General features: G+C 33.6%; 1 protein-coding gene across 1 annotated transcript in view; it reads left to right on the forward strand.

Moving 5' to 3' along the window:
- The window catches only part of ATRNL1 (attractin like 1), a 716,619-nt gene that overhangs the window by 163,250 nt on the left and 534,625 nt on the right, over window positions 1-18,744 (forward strand). The window contains exons 17-19 of the mRNA XM_081268108.1: window positions 83-271; window positions 6,773-6,991; window positions 17,785-17,922. Coding sequence (XP_081124234.1) covers window positions 83-271; window positions 6,773-6,991; window positions 17,785-17,922 — 546 coding nt within the window. The remainder of the gene's footprint in view (window positions 1-82; window positions 272-6,772; window positions 6,992-17,784; window positions 17,923-18,744) is intronic.

Here is an 18,744-nt window from a genome sequence, read left to right on the forward strand (position 1 = left end):
CATAAATAACAGAATTAAACCCATACATTTGTGTTAAAATGCACTTAATTAATGAAATACTTATATTGCTGATTTATTCCAGTTAGCCCAAATCAAAATGCAAGGCCATGCAAAAAGCCATGCTCTCTAAGGACATCCTGTTCCAACTGCACAAGCAATGGCATGGAGTGCATGTGGTGCAGCAGTACAAGGCGGTGCGTCGACTCCAATGCCTACATCATTTCCTTTCCATATGGACAGTGTCTGGAGTGGCAGACTGCCACCTGCTCCCGTAAGTGTTTATCTAGAGTGACTGTTTATTTAACAACAACATAAATCATATTTCTGTGACAGAACGAGGAATAAGACATTTTAGGAAGTTTCAACTAATGAGAAAAAATATTGTCACAGCCAAGTTTAAAATCTGCTAGTGGTATTAGCCTGTGATTTGTATTGTATCATCATTTTGAATTCTACTAAATATCTTCCCCTAAAAATTAACATTTTGCCACATTTATAGTCTCTTCTCTCTGAACTCTTGAGTGTAGATGGGAGGCGACGTGACACTTCATGGCAATGCTCACCTCAAGAATCACATATTGCTTTGTTGTGCCTCTTTAGTGTCCTTTAATGTAGTATAGTTCTCCTGTCTTCTTTTTCTTACATGACTTTGATAGAATATTTGTCAGTTGTTTTTGAAGGATATTTGAAGAATATTTGTCAGTTGTTTTATAAGGCTATAAATTTGTATTTGTCTAATTATTTTTTTTATGATTAGATTCACATAAGCATTTTTTTGATCAAAAAATTCCAATGTTGATACACATATTACAAATGCAGGATGCAGAATCTTGGTGTCATATGGAGAGTCATGGCAGTAGAGCAGTGCTGGACTTGCTGTGGGTTACTCTTCAAGAGAAAGCTCTGCCCCTTGCTGGTCCCATATTTTATGTGGAGTACAGGATAAGGATACATCTGACTGAAGTTTTGATACTGGGTATCCTATGGTTATGAGAGTGGCTCTGCTTGCCAAAATAGACTGCATCAGAATGCAGCTGCCAAGAGAATTACATCACTCTTCTGATAGCACTTGGTGGCCTGGGGGGAGTTCAGGACCTGTGCAGCTCCTTCTGCTTGGGAGAAGGTCCTTGCCCTAGCTAGTACCGTGCTAACAGAGAATATGGTTTGTCTTCCCATAATCCTGTCTCCCAAACTGAGGCTGATCAAAAATGTGCCTGTCCATAGGGACCTGAATTAATTGTTCTGTTCATATTCAGAATTAGAAAGATGAAAAGGTAACTCCTGCTGCTCCTGCCACCCACTTCTCAATGTTGCATCCATGTCCCACTCATAAGGTACTGTCCATCTTATAATTGATCTAGATTTTTTTTAAAAAATAATATGCTTTGTAGGGGCCCAAGAGTTACCATTTCATCACCACAGGTAGCTGTAGAATTATCTGAGATAGAGTTGGTGTCCAAATTTACGTTCATCCAGGGCTCCTTGATTTGAACAAAGCAAAACATTCATTTACTTGCTAAGTGTTAACAGGCATAGTAAAATGAAAGGAATTTTTTATTCTTTCTCAGTTTCCTATTTCTCAACTTCTGAGTGTCAAGACAGAGGGAACAAGAGTCCTTAGAATTTATTTTTTTTCCAGTACTTAATCCTGTAAAAAGCAAAGTTTGAAAAGATTGCATTCAGTGAATATGCTGGTGTGTTTATGCCAGCCCCCAAGGCAATTGCAGTTATAGATCAGCCAAAGGGGACACAGATAATTACTTGGGGTGCAGTATCTATTAAACTCAGGCATGTATGTGTTCATGGTTGAAAGTTATTAAATGGACAGAGGAAGAAACTATTTCAATTCTCTACTAGAGAAACCTCTCTAGATCTTTATCCCAAGTTTAAATCCTTTTTCTTAAAGATAGCTCTCAGTTCTCCACTGTTATTATCTTGCCTCTCCTCCCATCCTACAACTCTTTTAGGTCCAGTTCAGGGTTTTGCATCAGTTCACCATCTTCCTTTTGTTCCTTTTTGCTGGGTATATTATAGGTTGAGCTCCTTGTTGCTATCTCCTTTTAGGGACTTTGTATAGACACTGAGGAGTTGTTGGTCTGAAGTAGCTTTGATAGCATAGAAATCATCTTATAACTAGAGGCCAGCTGCTAGGGGAGTTGACTATCAGGGCTGGAGACTATTGAGGAGATGAGATGGTCTTTAGCCTCTCCTATTCTAAGTGGTCCTCTTTGTCTTTCTACAAACATTGATGTTAAGTGAAAGAGGCCAAACATGGAAGAGTAGGTACTGATAGAGTTCATTTAGATAATATTAAAAAATGGACAAAACTAAACTGTATTGTTTAGGAATGCATATGTAGGTGGCAATAGAGTAAAGCACAGACTTGTTCTCATAAATATCAGGTAGTAGGTAGTTCCGGGAGTTCCGGGAGAAGATTGGAGTGCTGACTGGGAAGTGGCAGAAGGGAGGCAATGTTTCACTTTCAAGCTGTGCACAGGAACAGAGTGTTTATTTATAATACTTTATTAGTCTCACATTTTTCTTTATGTACTACTCCATATGTGTGATATATTTCACTTTAAAAAAGGAAAAAAGGTAGGTTAAATGAAAGTCTCTAAGCTTTTATTCTCTTAAGAACTTATAAGTTACTTAGAGTGAAATCTGAGTTATCTTCTCTGTCATGTGTGCCATTCCTGTGGCTGTGTAGGCTTCATTTGTGCTGATGATGTCAGCACTACTATAATGGTTGTTTTTGTTGCAGAGTTTTTTAATTATATGGTCTGTGCATCATTGTGGGGAAGAAGGGTATTGTATCTTACCTCAAGGCAACCTCCTATTTCTGAAGTAGTACTTACCTGGCACTGATCCGCTTTTTGTGAAAAACAAATTTCTTTTCAATTATTAGTATTTTTTTTTCTTGTACTTTTAACCAGCAAATTTGTACTGAGTTTTTAAAAAAATGCCAAAAAATAAAATTGTGACTAGGGGTGAAGATGACATTCTTGCTCAAATCTAAGAACTAAAGCAACTATTATTTTTTCAAGTTGTTGACCTTTGGATGATGACTTTTTCATGCTTTTAGCTTTATATGTGTATATATATGTATATATATACATATATATATGTGTGTGTGTGTGTGTGTGTGTGTGTGTGTGTGTATATATATATATATATATATATATATATATATATATATATATATATATTTGTGGTGCTGGGGATTGAACCCAGGGCTTTGTGCATGGGGGGCAAGCACTTTACCAACCAAGCTATATCCCTGTCTCTAGCTTTGTATCTTTTTATGATTAATTATATATAATAGATCTATATTATCATTTTCTACTATAGGTGCCTGATTATTTACCATTTACAGTAATCTTTAAAAAATATTTATAGTTTCAAATAAAGCATTATATTAGAAAAGGTCTATATACCATGATCTCTGTTTGTATATAAGTTTCATGTTGCTTTTAGAAAACTGTGTCAGTGATTGGTTTTCTGGTAAAAGGAACTTAAGGGAAACTCGTCTTTGGAAATGAGAGGCAAATGTGAATTTAGCAATATTCTCCAGTTACTACTATATTGTGGCATCAATGTTTAAAATTCACAAATTGAAGAAAGGAAATATATTTTAAGATTAATTTTGCCTAACGGCTTCTGAGAAAGCTTTGTTAATAAGTAGGATCATTAATAATTGATAGCTTTAAAATAGATGCTTTATTTGTGAAAATGAATTTCTAAGGGCATTATTTAAAGTAATAATAGAAGATTTAGTTTTTAATATATAGAAGTTCAAATGAAAATGAAACCAAAGTGAAATAGTAAAACTAGAATAATAAGAAACTTGAGAATATATTTCTCACAAATCTGTATTTCTATTTTCTTGGTTCTGGGGATTGAACCTAGGGTTCTTAACCACTTAGCAGGGTGTTGCTAAGTTGCTTAGGGCCTTGTTAAGTTGCTGAGACTGGCTTTGAACTCTCTATCCTTTTGCTTTCAGTCTTCCTAGCTTCTGGGATTACAGGAGTGTGCCACTGTACCTGGCAAAAATTTGTATTTCTTTTAGTATTTTGTAGATTTTATTTACTTGTCTAATTTAAAACTTGATATTTCTTTACAATTAAAGGCAGTTATTTCTTAAATTTGATGACCGTTTTCTTGTGGATTGATTTTTCCAATTCTTACACATTTAAAAAATCACAATGAATATTTTATAATTTGACATTCAAAGCCTCCCAAATAAATAAAATAAAATTATTGATTTAATGTTCTTTAATTCAAGTATAGTCTCTACACTATCCATAACATTAAGGACAATAGCACAGCATATATAACCTTTCCTGTAATACTGTTTTTTTTTATTTAAAAAAATGACAGCGGAATGCATTACAATTCTTTTTTTTTAAAACATTTATTTTTTAGTTATAGGTGAACACAAATCTTTATTTTATTTTTTTATGTGTGCTGAGGATCAAACCCAGTGCCTCATGCATGCTAGGTGAGCGCTCTACCTCTGAGCCACAACACCAGCCCCTGCATTACCATTCTTATTACACATATATACCATGATCTCTGTTTGTATATAAAGTATGTTGACACCCAATTTGTGCTGTAATACTATTTATCTGTAAGAAAAATATAAAACAAAATCTGTTAGTTTTTGAGTCATTATTAAATATTAAAAAATGATTTTTTTAAAAAAGTTTTTCAACAGTGCATGTTATTTTCCATTCCTGAACCAAAATGAAACCAACATTACCATATTCAATAGTTTTATATTGAAAATGAAATCCAAGAGACTTAGATGTTGCTTTGAACATGACATTTTATAACTTGTCATTAAATCCTAAAATTGAATAGATAAACAGATCAGAAGATTAATAGTTTGTCATTCAGGGCAAGAAACCCAGGATTCTTTAACCTAAGATTTCCCTACCTGTTTAGAAAGCACTAGCAGGAGTGTTGTATTGAGAATAATTTAATTTGTTTGTAATGCTAAGATATCTTAATGATCATTTTTCCTTAAAAATAATTCTAAGATAAAATTTGTTTTCCTAGGAAATACACATAGGCTATAGTATATTAGAAATCAAATTTATTCTGTGCAAGACCTAGGTGAATTTTACTGCAAACCATCACATGATAGTAAATAATTGGAATGTGAACATACCATAACTAATTTGATTTTTGCATTATGTCCTATGAATTATATAGCAAGCCAATATAGTTTTGAGGACAATGGGAGTAAACCAGTTAATAGTACCATGGACTAAGTACATAGACATAAGAGAAATATTTCAAACCACATAAACTAAGGAGAGATGGCAGAATATGGAATGTTCATTTGTCTTCTAAATGAAGTGTCATTAACTACTGGGCACTGTTGGAAGAAATGTGAATTTCAAAGGGAAGACTCTTCATACTAATGAATTATTTGTCTACAAGGTTAACATCAGCTGTTTGTGTTCAATGACTCAGAGTAGTCTTTCTTTTTATTTCTTATTAAGGAAATATAAGAGGTAGTACTTACTCTCCATCTTCTTTTATCCAATCTCTTGAGATTGGATAAAAGAAAAGAATTCACAAAAAAGAATATCATCATTGATAAATTCTTCATATCTTTAATGTTCTAGTGTGTCTACAGAGCTACCATAATGAGTTCCTGATATTCATCAAGAAACCCACACCATTCCTATTTATAGTAATCTGAGGAACATTTTTCTTTCAGCAGTGTTAAACACTGAGTGCCAGCTAAGTTGTTAATACTACACTAATGAAACTGAGTCTGCCAGAAATTTACCTTGTTTTTCCCCCCTCTGGGCTTTTCTAGCAAGTGATAGAAAACATCCTCATGGTGCTTTATATGTCTATCACTATTTTTTTAATAGATAAACAATTCCCAAATAAAGTATACCAGTCATAGCAAAGTAAAAATAAAAGAATTACAAAATATTTCAGCCCAGTATAGGATGCTGGGATTAAAGCTTAAAGCATCACATAGCAGTGATTATGAATATGATGTCAGACTTTCATGACATCACAACAATAGTAAGTGTAGCAAGTCTCATAGGTTATACCTCAAAAAGTTGAGCTTCAGCAAATCAGTCTTGGAGATATCCTGCAGCCCTGAAAGAGTGCACATAGCTGGTTGTTACTGAAACAGAGTATCATATTTGTTTGTTCCCACTGGGTGTGCTCTTGGGGTGAAATTGAGTTTATTTATATAAGCAAATATTAGTATTTTGGACCCTTGGGAAGAGCATTGGTTTTGTGAAGCAGTCTAAATGGAGTTCAGGAATCTCAGGGAATGGGCAGGCATCACTTATACTTGATGTCCAAGGGGAAAGTGCAGAGGTTCTCATTGAAGGACCTGTAGGATGTATAATAGGGGTGGCTAACACAGCTCTGTATCACAGACAATGGTACAGCTCATTTGTAGGCCCCTGGATCAGCTCCTGAAAAGTATTAATAGTGAGAAGGTCCTCAGGAGTCTCTAAGTTTTGACTTCATTTTTCTCCATGTCATGATTATCATCCCCTTTTAAAAAAATTGTCCAATTCACTTCATTTATCTCGTCTTTGTTCATTATATACATTTTATTTGCTTGCCAATTCCTATCTCATAGATACTAGTGCAAAAAAATACATTAACTTCATTAACTATAGTTGATGACACTATCTTTTTTCATAATTAAGTTTATTTTTCCTTTAGCTTACAATTCTATTTGACTATAAAGTCACATAACATATTTTTTAATGTTTCTATCACACAGCTCAGAATTGTTCTGGATTGAGAACCTGTGGACAGTGTTTAGAACAGCCTGGATGTGGCTGGTGCAATGATCCTAGTAATACAGGACGAGGACACTGCATTGAAGGGTCTTCACGGGGACCAGTGAAGCCTGCTGGGATTCACAGTAGTGAGATGGTACTTGACACCAGTCTGTGCCCTAAAGAAAGAAACTATGAGTGGTCCTTTATCCAGTGTCCAGGTAATAAAAATGTGATGAAAATAATTACAGTTTATCCTTGAATGAACCAATATATTATAAAGTTTTATTGCTTATACCATTGTATATCTTAGAGTTCTCTAGAAATTCAGTATACACACTGAAACTTTATGGTAAGTATTGTAGAGTTGCCTATAACATCTGTGAGTCATCTGGCCTTAATTTGAAAGCTGCCAGTGGTATTCATTACTAATCAATTTTGAAGAATTAAATGTAATTTTTCAGGGGCTTACTTCATAGGAAATCAATACTTATGCTAAATATAATCAATCTTCTTGAAAATTAATTTATTCAGACATTTTTATAGAGTGCCTGCTTGTGCTAAAGAATATTTTAGGTATTAAAGTCACAAAAATTAACGAATTAGACTGAAATCATTGCATTTATGTAACTCATTTTAATTAAAATTCATAAAATTAATTTCATACAATGAAGTTAGAATAGTGGTAAGTGCTAGTATCTAAATAAAGGAAAGAAGAGGATAAGGCTTGCTATTTAAAGTAGATTGAGAAAATACCACACTAAAAAGTGAAATAAACAACTGAAGTAGATGAGGGAACAAATCACAGGGTTAATTGGGTAAAGAGTGGTCCAGAAGAGGTAATAGCCTGACAAAGGTATTTGGGTGAGGTGGTTTATTTGGGAGATGATTTTAGGAGGCATAGTGAGGGAATCAAGAGAGTTTCAAAAAGTAACCAGAAAACTAATAATATGTACATTATGAATCTGGCTACCACACTGGGAAACTGGGACTCAGACCCACCAAGGATTTACAAAGAACTATGTTGAATGCTCCTCAAAATTAATCCCACTGAGGTACTGGGAGGCTGGGGCATATAACCACTGCCTCTTATCCTCCACTGGTTAAGCAATGTTCTTGTAGATATTAATTCCCTGCTAGTTCAGAAGTATATCAGCATGTCTGACCAATAGCTTTCCCTGGCACAAGTGAAAACCCTGAGGCAGAAAATAGAGAGATGCTGCAGAACATGCCTTAGATGAGACACTGACAATGTACAGTACTGAGACCAGATGAACCAAGAGAATGTGGCACATATTGTAACAGTACCCTATACAAAGACTATGTTATATATATATATATAAAAAATAACATGGATCAAACTATTGATCCACAGAAAAAGATAGATGAATCCTCAATGTATTTTGCTTAATGGAATAGCTTGATCCAATGACTACAGTTTGTATTATTTCATTTAGAAGACAATTTGAAACAGACAAAAGTATGTGGATGAAAAATCAATCAGTTATTTGCTAGGAGTAGTGTTAAGGATTGATTTTTAAGGAGACATCACTGTGAAATTATGAGGGACAGAACTTATGGGGGTATGTTACTGATTTAGTAGATATGTAACTCTATGCATTTATCAAAATCCATGCTTTATGCTAGGGATGTAGCTCAGTAGTTGTTTTAGTCAGCCTTTTCACTGCTGTGACTAAAAGACCTGAACTGAACAATTTTAGAGGAGGTAAAGTTTATTTGGAGCTCATGGTTTTAGAGGTCATAGTCCATACACAGAAAGTTTTTTCCTGGGGGTTTGAGGTGAGGCAGAATATCATGTGGAAGAGTGTGGTAAAGGGAAGCAGCTCACATGATGATCAGAAAGCAGAGAGACTCCACTTGCCAGATACAAAGTATATACCCACTACTTCCCCAATGCCCATCTCCTCTAGCCACACCCTACCTGCCTTTAGTTACCACTCAGTTAATCTCATCAAGGAATTAATTAAGGCTCTTATAAGCAGATACTTTCACTTCTGAATGTTCTTATATTGTCTTTTACATTAGCTTTTGGACATATCAAATCCAAACTCTATCAGTGATAGAGCAATTGCCTAGCATGTGCAAGGCTCTGTGTTTGATCCCTATGATCCCCCTCCAAATTCTTGCTGCATATCACAAATTTAAAAATAAGTTAACCATGAAGTTAGGGGATCCCAGGTTTGAAATGTAAATTGTGAGAATTGAATCTACCCATATTATTGCAAATGCCATAATCTCACAAAAAAATGACTTAACTTTTGGAAAAAGTGTTTTGATACTAAAAGGAGAAAGCCATACATAAATACACTGTACTCTGGTAAATTTGTTTCTCACAGGTACAAGTTAACAGTTTCTAGCAATACTTTATTTGTATACTGGATTTGAACAAATAAGTAATTTGTATTTAATAGGAGCTAGGCTTCTTACTTTCAGAGAAAAGGTTAAAAATAAGCAAAGAGTTAAGGCTAAATGAACTGTTTGGTGCTAGATAAAAGCCTAAGAGAGTAGTATGAATTCATTTTTATTTTAAAAAGTATATAGAAGTAAATATGTGTGTGTGTACATGAGTTAGTATTCATGCAATTGTTTCCTAGCTCTGTTTGTTGAGAGGGTCTAGAAGTTTGACAGCCATCAGTGGATGTATTAAATAGATGATTAGATATAATTGAAGAGATCATTAATAAACTAGAAGGTAAATATGAAGAAACTGAAATTCAGAGTTCAGAAGAAATATATATTTCTTATATATAAAGGAAAGAGATTAATTAAGCAATACAAGATGCAAAGTATGAAAATAGGTTGTTAAAGATAGGGAGGATATAATGAAAAATTCTGAATATTTTTAATAGAAATTTCAGAAGGAAAAAATGGAAAAGGGTAGAGGAATTATTTGAATACCTCATGATGCTATGGGGACATAGACACCACACACACGGTTACTACCATCCAGTTCAAATATAAAATAGGATTTGCTAGGAAAATTTTATAATTCAAGAGTTAGAAGAATGCATGTGATTTCATAAATTCTTTGAATATCGAGAAATTTGTGTTTAAGTCAGAAATAATTTTTCTGCATGCAGTGGCATTGCAGAAGAAAAAGATATGAATCCTACAAGTCTCTGCAATTTTTTTTAAGGGATGAGCAGGAATAATATATGTGACAAGAGAAATGAGTGCTTCTTTGTCAAGAAAAAATTTCAGTTAGCAATGATCCAGAGATGGTCTCTGGAGTTCTGTGACTGGTATTATCATAATTTTGCGTTGAGCATTCAAAAAGCAAGAATAGAAAAGTATAGATACAAATTTTTATGATTACCTGTTGTCAGTGCTTATGATGAATCCATAGTAGTTAAAGCAGTGTAGAATTGGTACAGGAACAGACAGATAAACCCATGAAAATTGATAGAAATTGTAAAAACATGCCCACATTAAAAACAGTCCTTGACTTAACATGGTTCTACATAACTATTTTTTGACTTTACAGTGGTATGATAGCAATAGGCATTTGGTAGAAACTGTACTTTGAATTTTAATCTTTTCCAGGCTAGGGATGGGCACAATACTCTTGTGATGCTGGGCAGCAGCAGTGAGCTGACTTCCCAGTCATCCATGCTGTCACTAGGGTGAACAACTGATACACTGCAGTGTACAGTGTTGCTAAGCTGAGAAGTTGGGTAGGTTAGTTGTATTAAAAGCATTTTTGAAGTAAGGCTTTTTTTTTTTTAACCTTAAAATGGATTTATTGGGATGTAATCCCACCATGATCATGGAACATCTGTGTTTATGGTTTCTTTGTTCTTTTTGTGTTCTTTATGAAGCTGGGTACTTCATAAAGGAAAGAGATTAATTTAACTCATAATTTTAAAGTTCAGGATCAGGCAGCTCCATCTGTTCAGCCTCTGGTATATCACAATGTGGCAGAGAAATGGAAAAGGAAACTGCAGTGTGTAGAAGGAGCCAAGCACACTGGGTAGCCTTGTTTTATAACATCCCCTCTCAAAAGAACTAACTTTGTCCTGGGGGAACTACAATGATCCCTTCTAAGGGTACTGCCCTAATTACCTTCCAGTAGGCCACACCTCTTAAAGGCTCCATCATCTCAACACCACCACACTGAAGAACAGGCTGCCAGCATATGAACTTTTGGGGGCACATATCCAAACCATAGAATATGGGGGAAAATAAAACAATGACATGCAACAGGAAAGGATGGTCTTTTGAACAAATGATGCTGGGTTAGATTAGATCTCTGAAATTTGTATCTAGACCCCTATGTCATATGGAAAAATTAATTCCATTCAGATTTTGAATCTAAACGTGGAAGCTAAAACAGTGCAACTTCTGGTATCTGACATTAGCATGACATTTTTAAGAACTTTGAAGTAGGCAATGCTTTTTTAAGCAGAATACAAAAAAATAACTATTTGGAAAATTATGATATAGTGTACTAAAATATTGAGAAATTCTATTTTTGAAAAAGCATCATTGAGAGAGTTAACAGAGTAAGCTATAAGATGGGAGAAGGTATTTATAATACATACACCTCACAAATAAAACTTATCGAGAATTAAGATTTTTCACAAACCAGTAATAAAATGTATAATAGAAATATGGGCAAGACACTTGAACAGGTACATCACAAAGACAATATTCAAAAGGCTCATACATCTGATAAGGTGTTTAACTTCTTTAGTAATGAGAGAAATGTAAATTAAAAGCACATTAAAATGCCACCGCTCACCTACAAGTATATTTAAAATGAAGTGGTAATTTTTAAGTGTTGGCATTAATGTGGAACAATTGGATATTTCATGTTCTGTGTTTTGAAAGTCCAAATGGTAAATATTTCGGAACTATTGTGTAGGGTATGCTTGTGATCCAGGAATTCTGGGTGTAGCGCACCAGGTGAAAAATTTGCGTGGGACTTTACTTTATATTGCCTCTAAGCCTGGATGATTTTACATTTTTAAATGGTGGAAAGAAGGAGGGAAATAAGGACAGGAGGAATTTGTGACTGTATTCACACCATCTGAAATGTTTATTCTCTGGTCCTTTATAGAAAACATTTGCCAACTCTGCTAGAGGTTAATACCCAGCAGAGAGTTACTCAGGCTCTCTAGGAGAGATGTACAAGAATGTACATAGCAGCATGGTTTCAGTAGATAGAATCTGGAAGTCACCTAGGTGTTTATCAAGAGTCAGATCAGTACAGAAATTGGAACAACTCCATATACTGGAACAATGAAGATGGCAGGAACAAATTTGTAACATTGAGACAAAGAAGCCAGACACAAAACAGGACTTGGTCTATTAATCAGTCTACCTAGAGGTCAAAGATAGCAAAACTATTTGATGGATGAAAAGTCAGGGTAGAGGGGGCTGTGGTTGTGGCTTAGTGGTAGAGTGCTTGCCTCGCATGTGTGTCATTGGGTTCGAGTCTCAGCACCACATATAAATAAATGAATAAAATAAAGGTCCATCAACAACTAAAAAAAAGAAAAAAGAAAAGTCAGAGTAGAGCCGGGTATGGTGGCACATGCCTGTAATTCCATTGGTTTAGGAGGCTGAGACAGGAGGATTGCAAGTTCAAAACCAACCTCAGTCAGCAATGGTGAGGTGCTAAGCAACTCAGTGAGACTCTGTCTCTAAATAAAATACAAAATAGGGCAAGGAATGTGGCTCAATGGTTGAGTGCCCCTGAGTTCAATTCCCAGTACTGCCACCAACAAAAAATCAGGGTAGAGGTTACTTTTGGAAGATGGGGGCTAGTGATCATAAGCATGTCCAGGGGAATTCTTTTATTTCTGAGAAGTATTTATGAATCATAGTTTTAAATATTAATTCTTTTCCATTTCTGCCCATCTTTGTTTCTTCCTTTATTACATCTTTCTTGGTTGTTCTCCTTTTTTAAAATGCCTCATTAAACTTTCAGGGGAGTCTGTTCTTCCTTGTGTACTTCATAAAATGAGATACTTCCCCCCTCATTTCTTACCAGAGTTTAGTTAACTCTGTTTTCTTCTTTCTCTCTTTTATATCTATTCTATTTGTAATGCTTGAATTTCTGATTTAAGATGCTTTTTTAAGCACTGTTATGTTGGCTTGGTTGTATTTAATTCTGTTTGGAGAGCTTAGAGTCTTCTGCTTTGTGTTTGAATTTTCCAGAGGAATATGCATTGATTAGAGAGTGATGGATCTGGTTTCTTATTTTTTAAATAATAACTATAGATTCACTAAATTTTTGGGGCACTGTTTTAATTTATAAGATTCCTAGTTTGTGGTAATCTCCTCTGTCAGAATAGTAAACATTTGGTGATAGTGTTAAGGTTATGTGTGCTCTGTACTCTGAATATGGTGTTTTTTTAATTTTTTGCAAGAATTTAATTTTTTCACTATATTTCTTTATGCCTCAAAAAGCCAGTTACCAAAAGGCCTTTCCCTTTTGTGCCCTGTACTTTATTTGTCCCCTGACACTGAACCTGACACTGCTCCTTCAAATTGGGCCCACGTTTAAGTCTTGTCCTTATAGGGGGTGTCCTGGTCTACAAGGACTGCTGCAATATTTCTCTTTGTGACACAGACCTATGTATCAACTTTAGACTTGAGGCTAGCTCCACTCTTTTCTCTTTCCATGATGTATCTAGGTAAAGCCTAGCACACCACAAATCCTTGCAGTGGTGTGGGAGCAAAAGAGATTCCTTCCTTGGATTTGTCTTTTTCTTTTTTAACCTACAATTGTTTTGAAGACTGTCATTTCTGTTGTCTGATTATAAAGACGGTGTAGTTTTGGTGAAGTTTTCTTTTAAAAATTCTTATTTTTTCTTTTCCTTTGGAGGACATTGGGAGACCGCATAGGTAGCTTCTATGGTTTTTAGTTATCAAAATGTTTTATCCTATTTCTTTATCACACTAAAATGGAATTATTATAAGAAGGAGTTGTGCAAGCTGGTAATCCTAGAGACTTGGGAGTCTGAGGCAAGGGGATTGCACATTTGAATTCAGCCTCGGCTATTTTAGCAAGACTCTCAGCAACTTAGTGAGACCCTATCTCAAAATTAATAAGTACTGGAAAAGTATCTCAGTGATAAAGTTTCCCTGAGTTCAATCCCTAGTACCAAAGCAAATAAACAAACAAACAAAAAAACTACAATAAAAACAAACAAAAGAAAAAGCCTAGAATTTTAAAGAGATTAATTTTCCAATTACTTGTTATTTTGTAGGACTGCAATTTACTTTATTATATTGTTTATTTGTACTCTAGTAGCTTTTCTTGCAGATATTTTAAAGGATTTTCTTAAAGTTGCAATAAGTAGGGTTGTTGGGTTGTTTTTTTTTCCTTTCCAAGTCATGCATTTTACTTTTGTTCTTATTGCACTGGCTAGAAACTGTAGTAAAACATGGAACAGAATTAGTGAGGGTGGACTTCAGGTGTAAATAGAAAACATTTAGCCTTTACTTTTATGTATGATGTTATATATAATTAATGTTATGTATACATATATAAATTTACATATAATATTGAAAAAAAAAATATATATATAAATAAAATCAGGTAACAGAGAAAAGAAGAGATATGAATTTTTACCCTTTTATTTTAAATAGTTACTATTACCAGTGCTCTTTATTTTTTTGTATGACATTGAAGGGATCTCTATGGTCTCTTGGTATCTCTTATAGAGGTCCTGTAATATTTCTTGAGAGGTGGACCTGCTCACAGTGAATTCTCTTGCTGCTGTCAAGATTTTCTTCCTGACTTTCATCATTTTTATTATAATGCATCTGTTTGTGAATCTTTTGTGTTTATCCTGTTTAGAATTTGTCAATCTTTTTGGATATGTAGATTTGTGTTGTTTATTGAATTTGAGGAGTTGTAGAGATTATTTCTTCAAGTAATTTTGGCATCTTTTCTGTCTTCACTCCCAAAGCACCCTGTTGGTGCACCTAATGATGTTATGCATTCTTAGCTCTGTTAACCCATCTCCATTCTTTTTTCTCTCTGTATTTCAGATTATAATCTATATTGATCCATCTTTAAGTTTGCTAATTCTTTCTTCTGCCTGTTTAGATATGTGGTTAAGTATGTCTAGTGTATTTTTAAAAAATTTTAGTTATTGTACTTTTCAACTTTATAATTTTCTTGTTTAATAATTTCTATGTATTTTTTCATATTCTTTATTTGATGACATTATATTTATGCCTTACTTTATTTCTTTAAACATGTTTAAAATTTTTATCTGGCATTTTTCAGTTTTATTATTCATTCCTTTTTACTCCTGATTCTTCTTTATGGTCTGTTTTAGTTTTTCATTGTGAGATTTAACTCAGTAAGTGGTTGTTTTCCTTGATAGATATTGGCAAACCAAGGTTGGGAGGTCAAATCTGGTCCTCTGCCTAATTTTGTGTATTTTTTTGTTTTTGTACTACAGAGAGTGGCAGAGATGAGTATTTATGACAGAGTCTATATGGCTTGCAAAACCTAAAATATTTACTATCTATTTCTTTACAAAAAAAGGTTTTAGTCCATGTCCTGTGGAATATTTATGTGTCCTGAGCTGTGGAATTGTCTTAAAAGGCCATTTCTACCTTTTTCCTAAGGCCTATGAGAAATTTCTTCTTGCAAAGAAGATTTTATATTGAGGTTTGATTTTAGAGCTCCTTTACTGTGGATTTCCATCCAACACATAATGTGTCCCATGGGCTTTAAGTTTTTAACAAGTGTCTTTTTGCTTTCATGCACATTCTTCAGTAGACTTCAGGTTCTTTGGTTCATGATGTGTTTTAGTACTTTTTTTCACACATAGGGGCTGCAGTTCATGGCTTCACTTTATGAACATGTTCGGTTTAGCTCCATTCCTTGAGGATGCCAGCAGTGACATCTCCTGGCCTTGCTGGATTTAAAGCCCATGCTTCCTGTTGCTTGTTTAAACTTTACTATTCTTGCTTTAAATTCCTGCTTCATTTTTAGCACCTGATAATTCCCATTTCTTTTAAGGTAGCCTATGTTTAAAATGCTGTTGGGTAAATCTTTGCCTTGAATTTATGTGTATACATTTTAAATTTATTGAGAATGTCAAGAAGATATTTTTTAAAGTTGCACATCTGTTTTAGAGGGTAAACATTTTCCCAAACTGTGTACTTTATTTGCATATTATATGCTGAATTTGTCATTATGTTTTATTTTGATATTTTTCTGTTTGTGTATCCGTAAATGAGAAGCCATCTGGGATGGTTTTAAAATTTAAACAAAATAGAATTGATGACTTCTCTTCAGTTTTATTTGTGTTCCACAGGTTGGTATTAGAACCTGTAAAGTACAAATGTATTCTGCAAGAATTATTAGGTATTGATCCAACATTCTAGAAGGGAAGGTTGAATAGTATTGTATCGGGTTATTTATTTAGGTACAGGGGGTTGAACCTAGGAGTGCATAACCACTGAGCCACATCCTCAGCAGTTTTTAATATTTTATTAGAGACAGGGTCTCTCTTAGTTGCTTAGGGCCTTGTTGAGTTGCTGAGGCTGGCTTCAAACCTGAAATCCTACTGCCTCAGCCTCCCCAGCTACTGGTATTACAGGTGTATGCAACCCTACCTCTTACTAGTGTAAGAGGTAGCATGGGTTACTCTTCTCTAGTTTTGTCTGTCTGTCACCGTACCCAAATTCCTATTGTTGTTGGCAAATTTTATTATTATTAGTGATAATCTATGAGGAAAATGTTAGATTTTGGGAGTTAAATTCATCCCCCTTATTCATAGTTAAAGGAGTTTTTTTTTTTCCTGATGATTTCTTCATGTGGACAGAAATTTCATAAAGTACTTACCGTACTCCATTCCTTATTTTGGATCTTTAAGTACATGTAGTGGGCACTCAATAAATTTTGTTTTCTACTGAGTAAATTAATTAGTAATAAATTTTTTTATTAGTAATAAATTTTTTATGAAGCAGTAACTTAATATTTTAAGTATAACACTAAAACAAAAGCTTTTAATAATATCATTGTTCTTATAAAAATTATATAAATTTCTTTTTGAAAACTGTTGATGTAGAAACATCTTACTAGAATAAGGTTACCATCATTGACTTTTTCAAAGGCATATTTCTACATTCAAAAATAAAACTGACTATTCTAAAAGTAATATTTTTTTGTATCATTGTTATGTAACATTTTCCTTTGATACTAAATTTTCTCTTAATTATTGCATAATTCCTTTTATATTATAACAAGGGAAAATGTTTATGAGGGTGACAATGATGTTGATTGGGCAGATAGTTTCCAAACTAAGTTAATATAGTGCCCCAAATATGTGTTAAGAATATATATTTTTATGTATCAACTTTTATTCAATCTGAAATTTTTGGATTCTGTTGTTATATCAATGTTCAAACAGACTAAGTCTCATTTATGAAGATAACAAAAAGAGCTTATAAATTCTATGCTGTTTAATTCGAATTCAAGTAGAATTTTAGTAAACACAAGCTTTAAAACTTTTCTAGCCTCAAAAAGATACCATTTGTGCAAATTAATTTAAAAGTGTTTTTTTGTTCATTTTAGTACAATTCATTTTCTTGAAGAATCTATTACTGTATAATTTTCTGTTTGTTTTATTCTTTTCAACTGTAAATGTAATTAGGATGCATTTAACATCCTTTATAAAGCTATATTATTTAGTTTGTGTTTTTGTAACTTACTAGAAAGCATTCATAAGGACTTTTAAGGAAAATGTTAAAAACAGTACCTCCTTAGTTATCATTTTTATGTTGCATATTATATCTGCATTTTATAGAAGATAAGATAAAATTTCTGCATAGAATCCATTGTTTATATTGTCTTGTTAATGTTTGCGAGGCACAGGTGTTATGCATTTAAAAAAACTTGGAAAATGACCATTTGGAGTTTGTTGGGATTCATATTTTTAAAATAAATTCCTGTCTTTTTAGCTATTAAGCTAGCTCTCGTTATGTATATATTTGTAATACTTTTACTATTTTTCTTTAGCTTGCCAGTGTAATGGACACAGCACTTGCATCAATAACAATGTGTGTGAACACTGTAAAAATCTCACCACAGGAAAACAGTGTCAAGACTGCATGCCGGGTTATTATGGAGATCCAACCAATGGAGGACAGTGCACAGGTACATATTTTTCATGTATTTTTACGAATGAAAAGAAAATTGAGAAAGAGTTGCCCCTTGTGGTGATTGTATGTATCACTAAAGAATAATTCTTTACTTAGTTTCAATATTTCTGGAGGGTAATATAGATTTGTCACGGACTTTGGGAACTATAAAAATTCTGTGATAAGCTTGCTTTAAATATAATTTTTACTTCAAAATATGAATTCATATTCATTATAGGAAATTTATCAAATGTAGATAAATAAAATTACCTATAATCTCAGTATTCGAAAACTATCATTGCTGATGTGTTTGTTTTAATAGTAGATTATTGTCTTGACTTTTGAAATAAAAATGAATTAAAGGTTATAGGTATATGCCTCATATCAGGTAAGACTTATTTTTGGACAGGGTGATAGTATAGCATAGCATAACATTTAAGGGGAAGGGTTTGGAATCAATCCTGGACTGAAATTCAAGTCTGTCACTGTTTCAGTGTATGACCTTGAATAATTAACCTCTCAGTGCTTCATTCCCCTCACATGTAAAAGGGATATGATGATAATTCACTAGATTGTCATAAAGCTCAAATGAGACCATATGGAATACAGATCTTGGGAATTTTAGCACATGAAAATAACAGTGTAAATATTAGCTAAAATTGTCACATTTTTTTTCAGTAAACCCTAATTTCTTCCATTCTCTCCTTCTGCTTCCTGTTTGCTTCTTTTGCTTTCTTTATGGCCTTTCTTTTAAATTTTGTTTTAAAGTGAAATTTTATTGTAAGCCTTTCTCTCTAGATTGGACCTTGCCATTTAAAAAAAAAAAAATTTGAACTAC

The sequence above is a fragment of the Spermophilus citellus genome (genome assembly GCF_964194105.1).
Source record: "Spermophilus citellus genome assembly, chromosome: 15".
NCBI classification, from domain to species: Eukaryota; Metazoa; Chordata; class Mammalia; order Rodentia; family Sciuridae; genus Spermophilus; species Spermophilus citellus.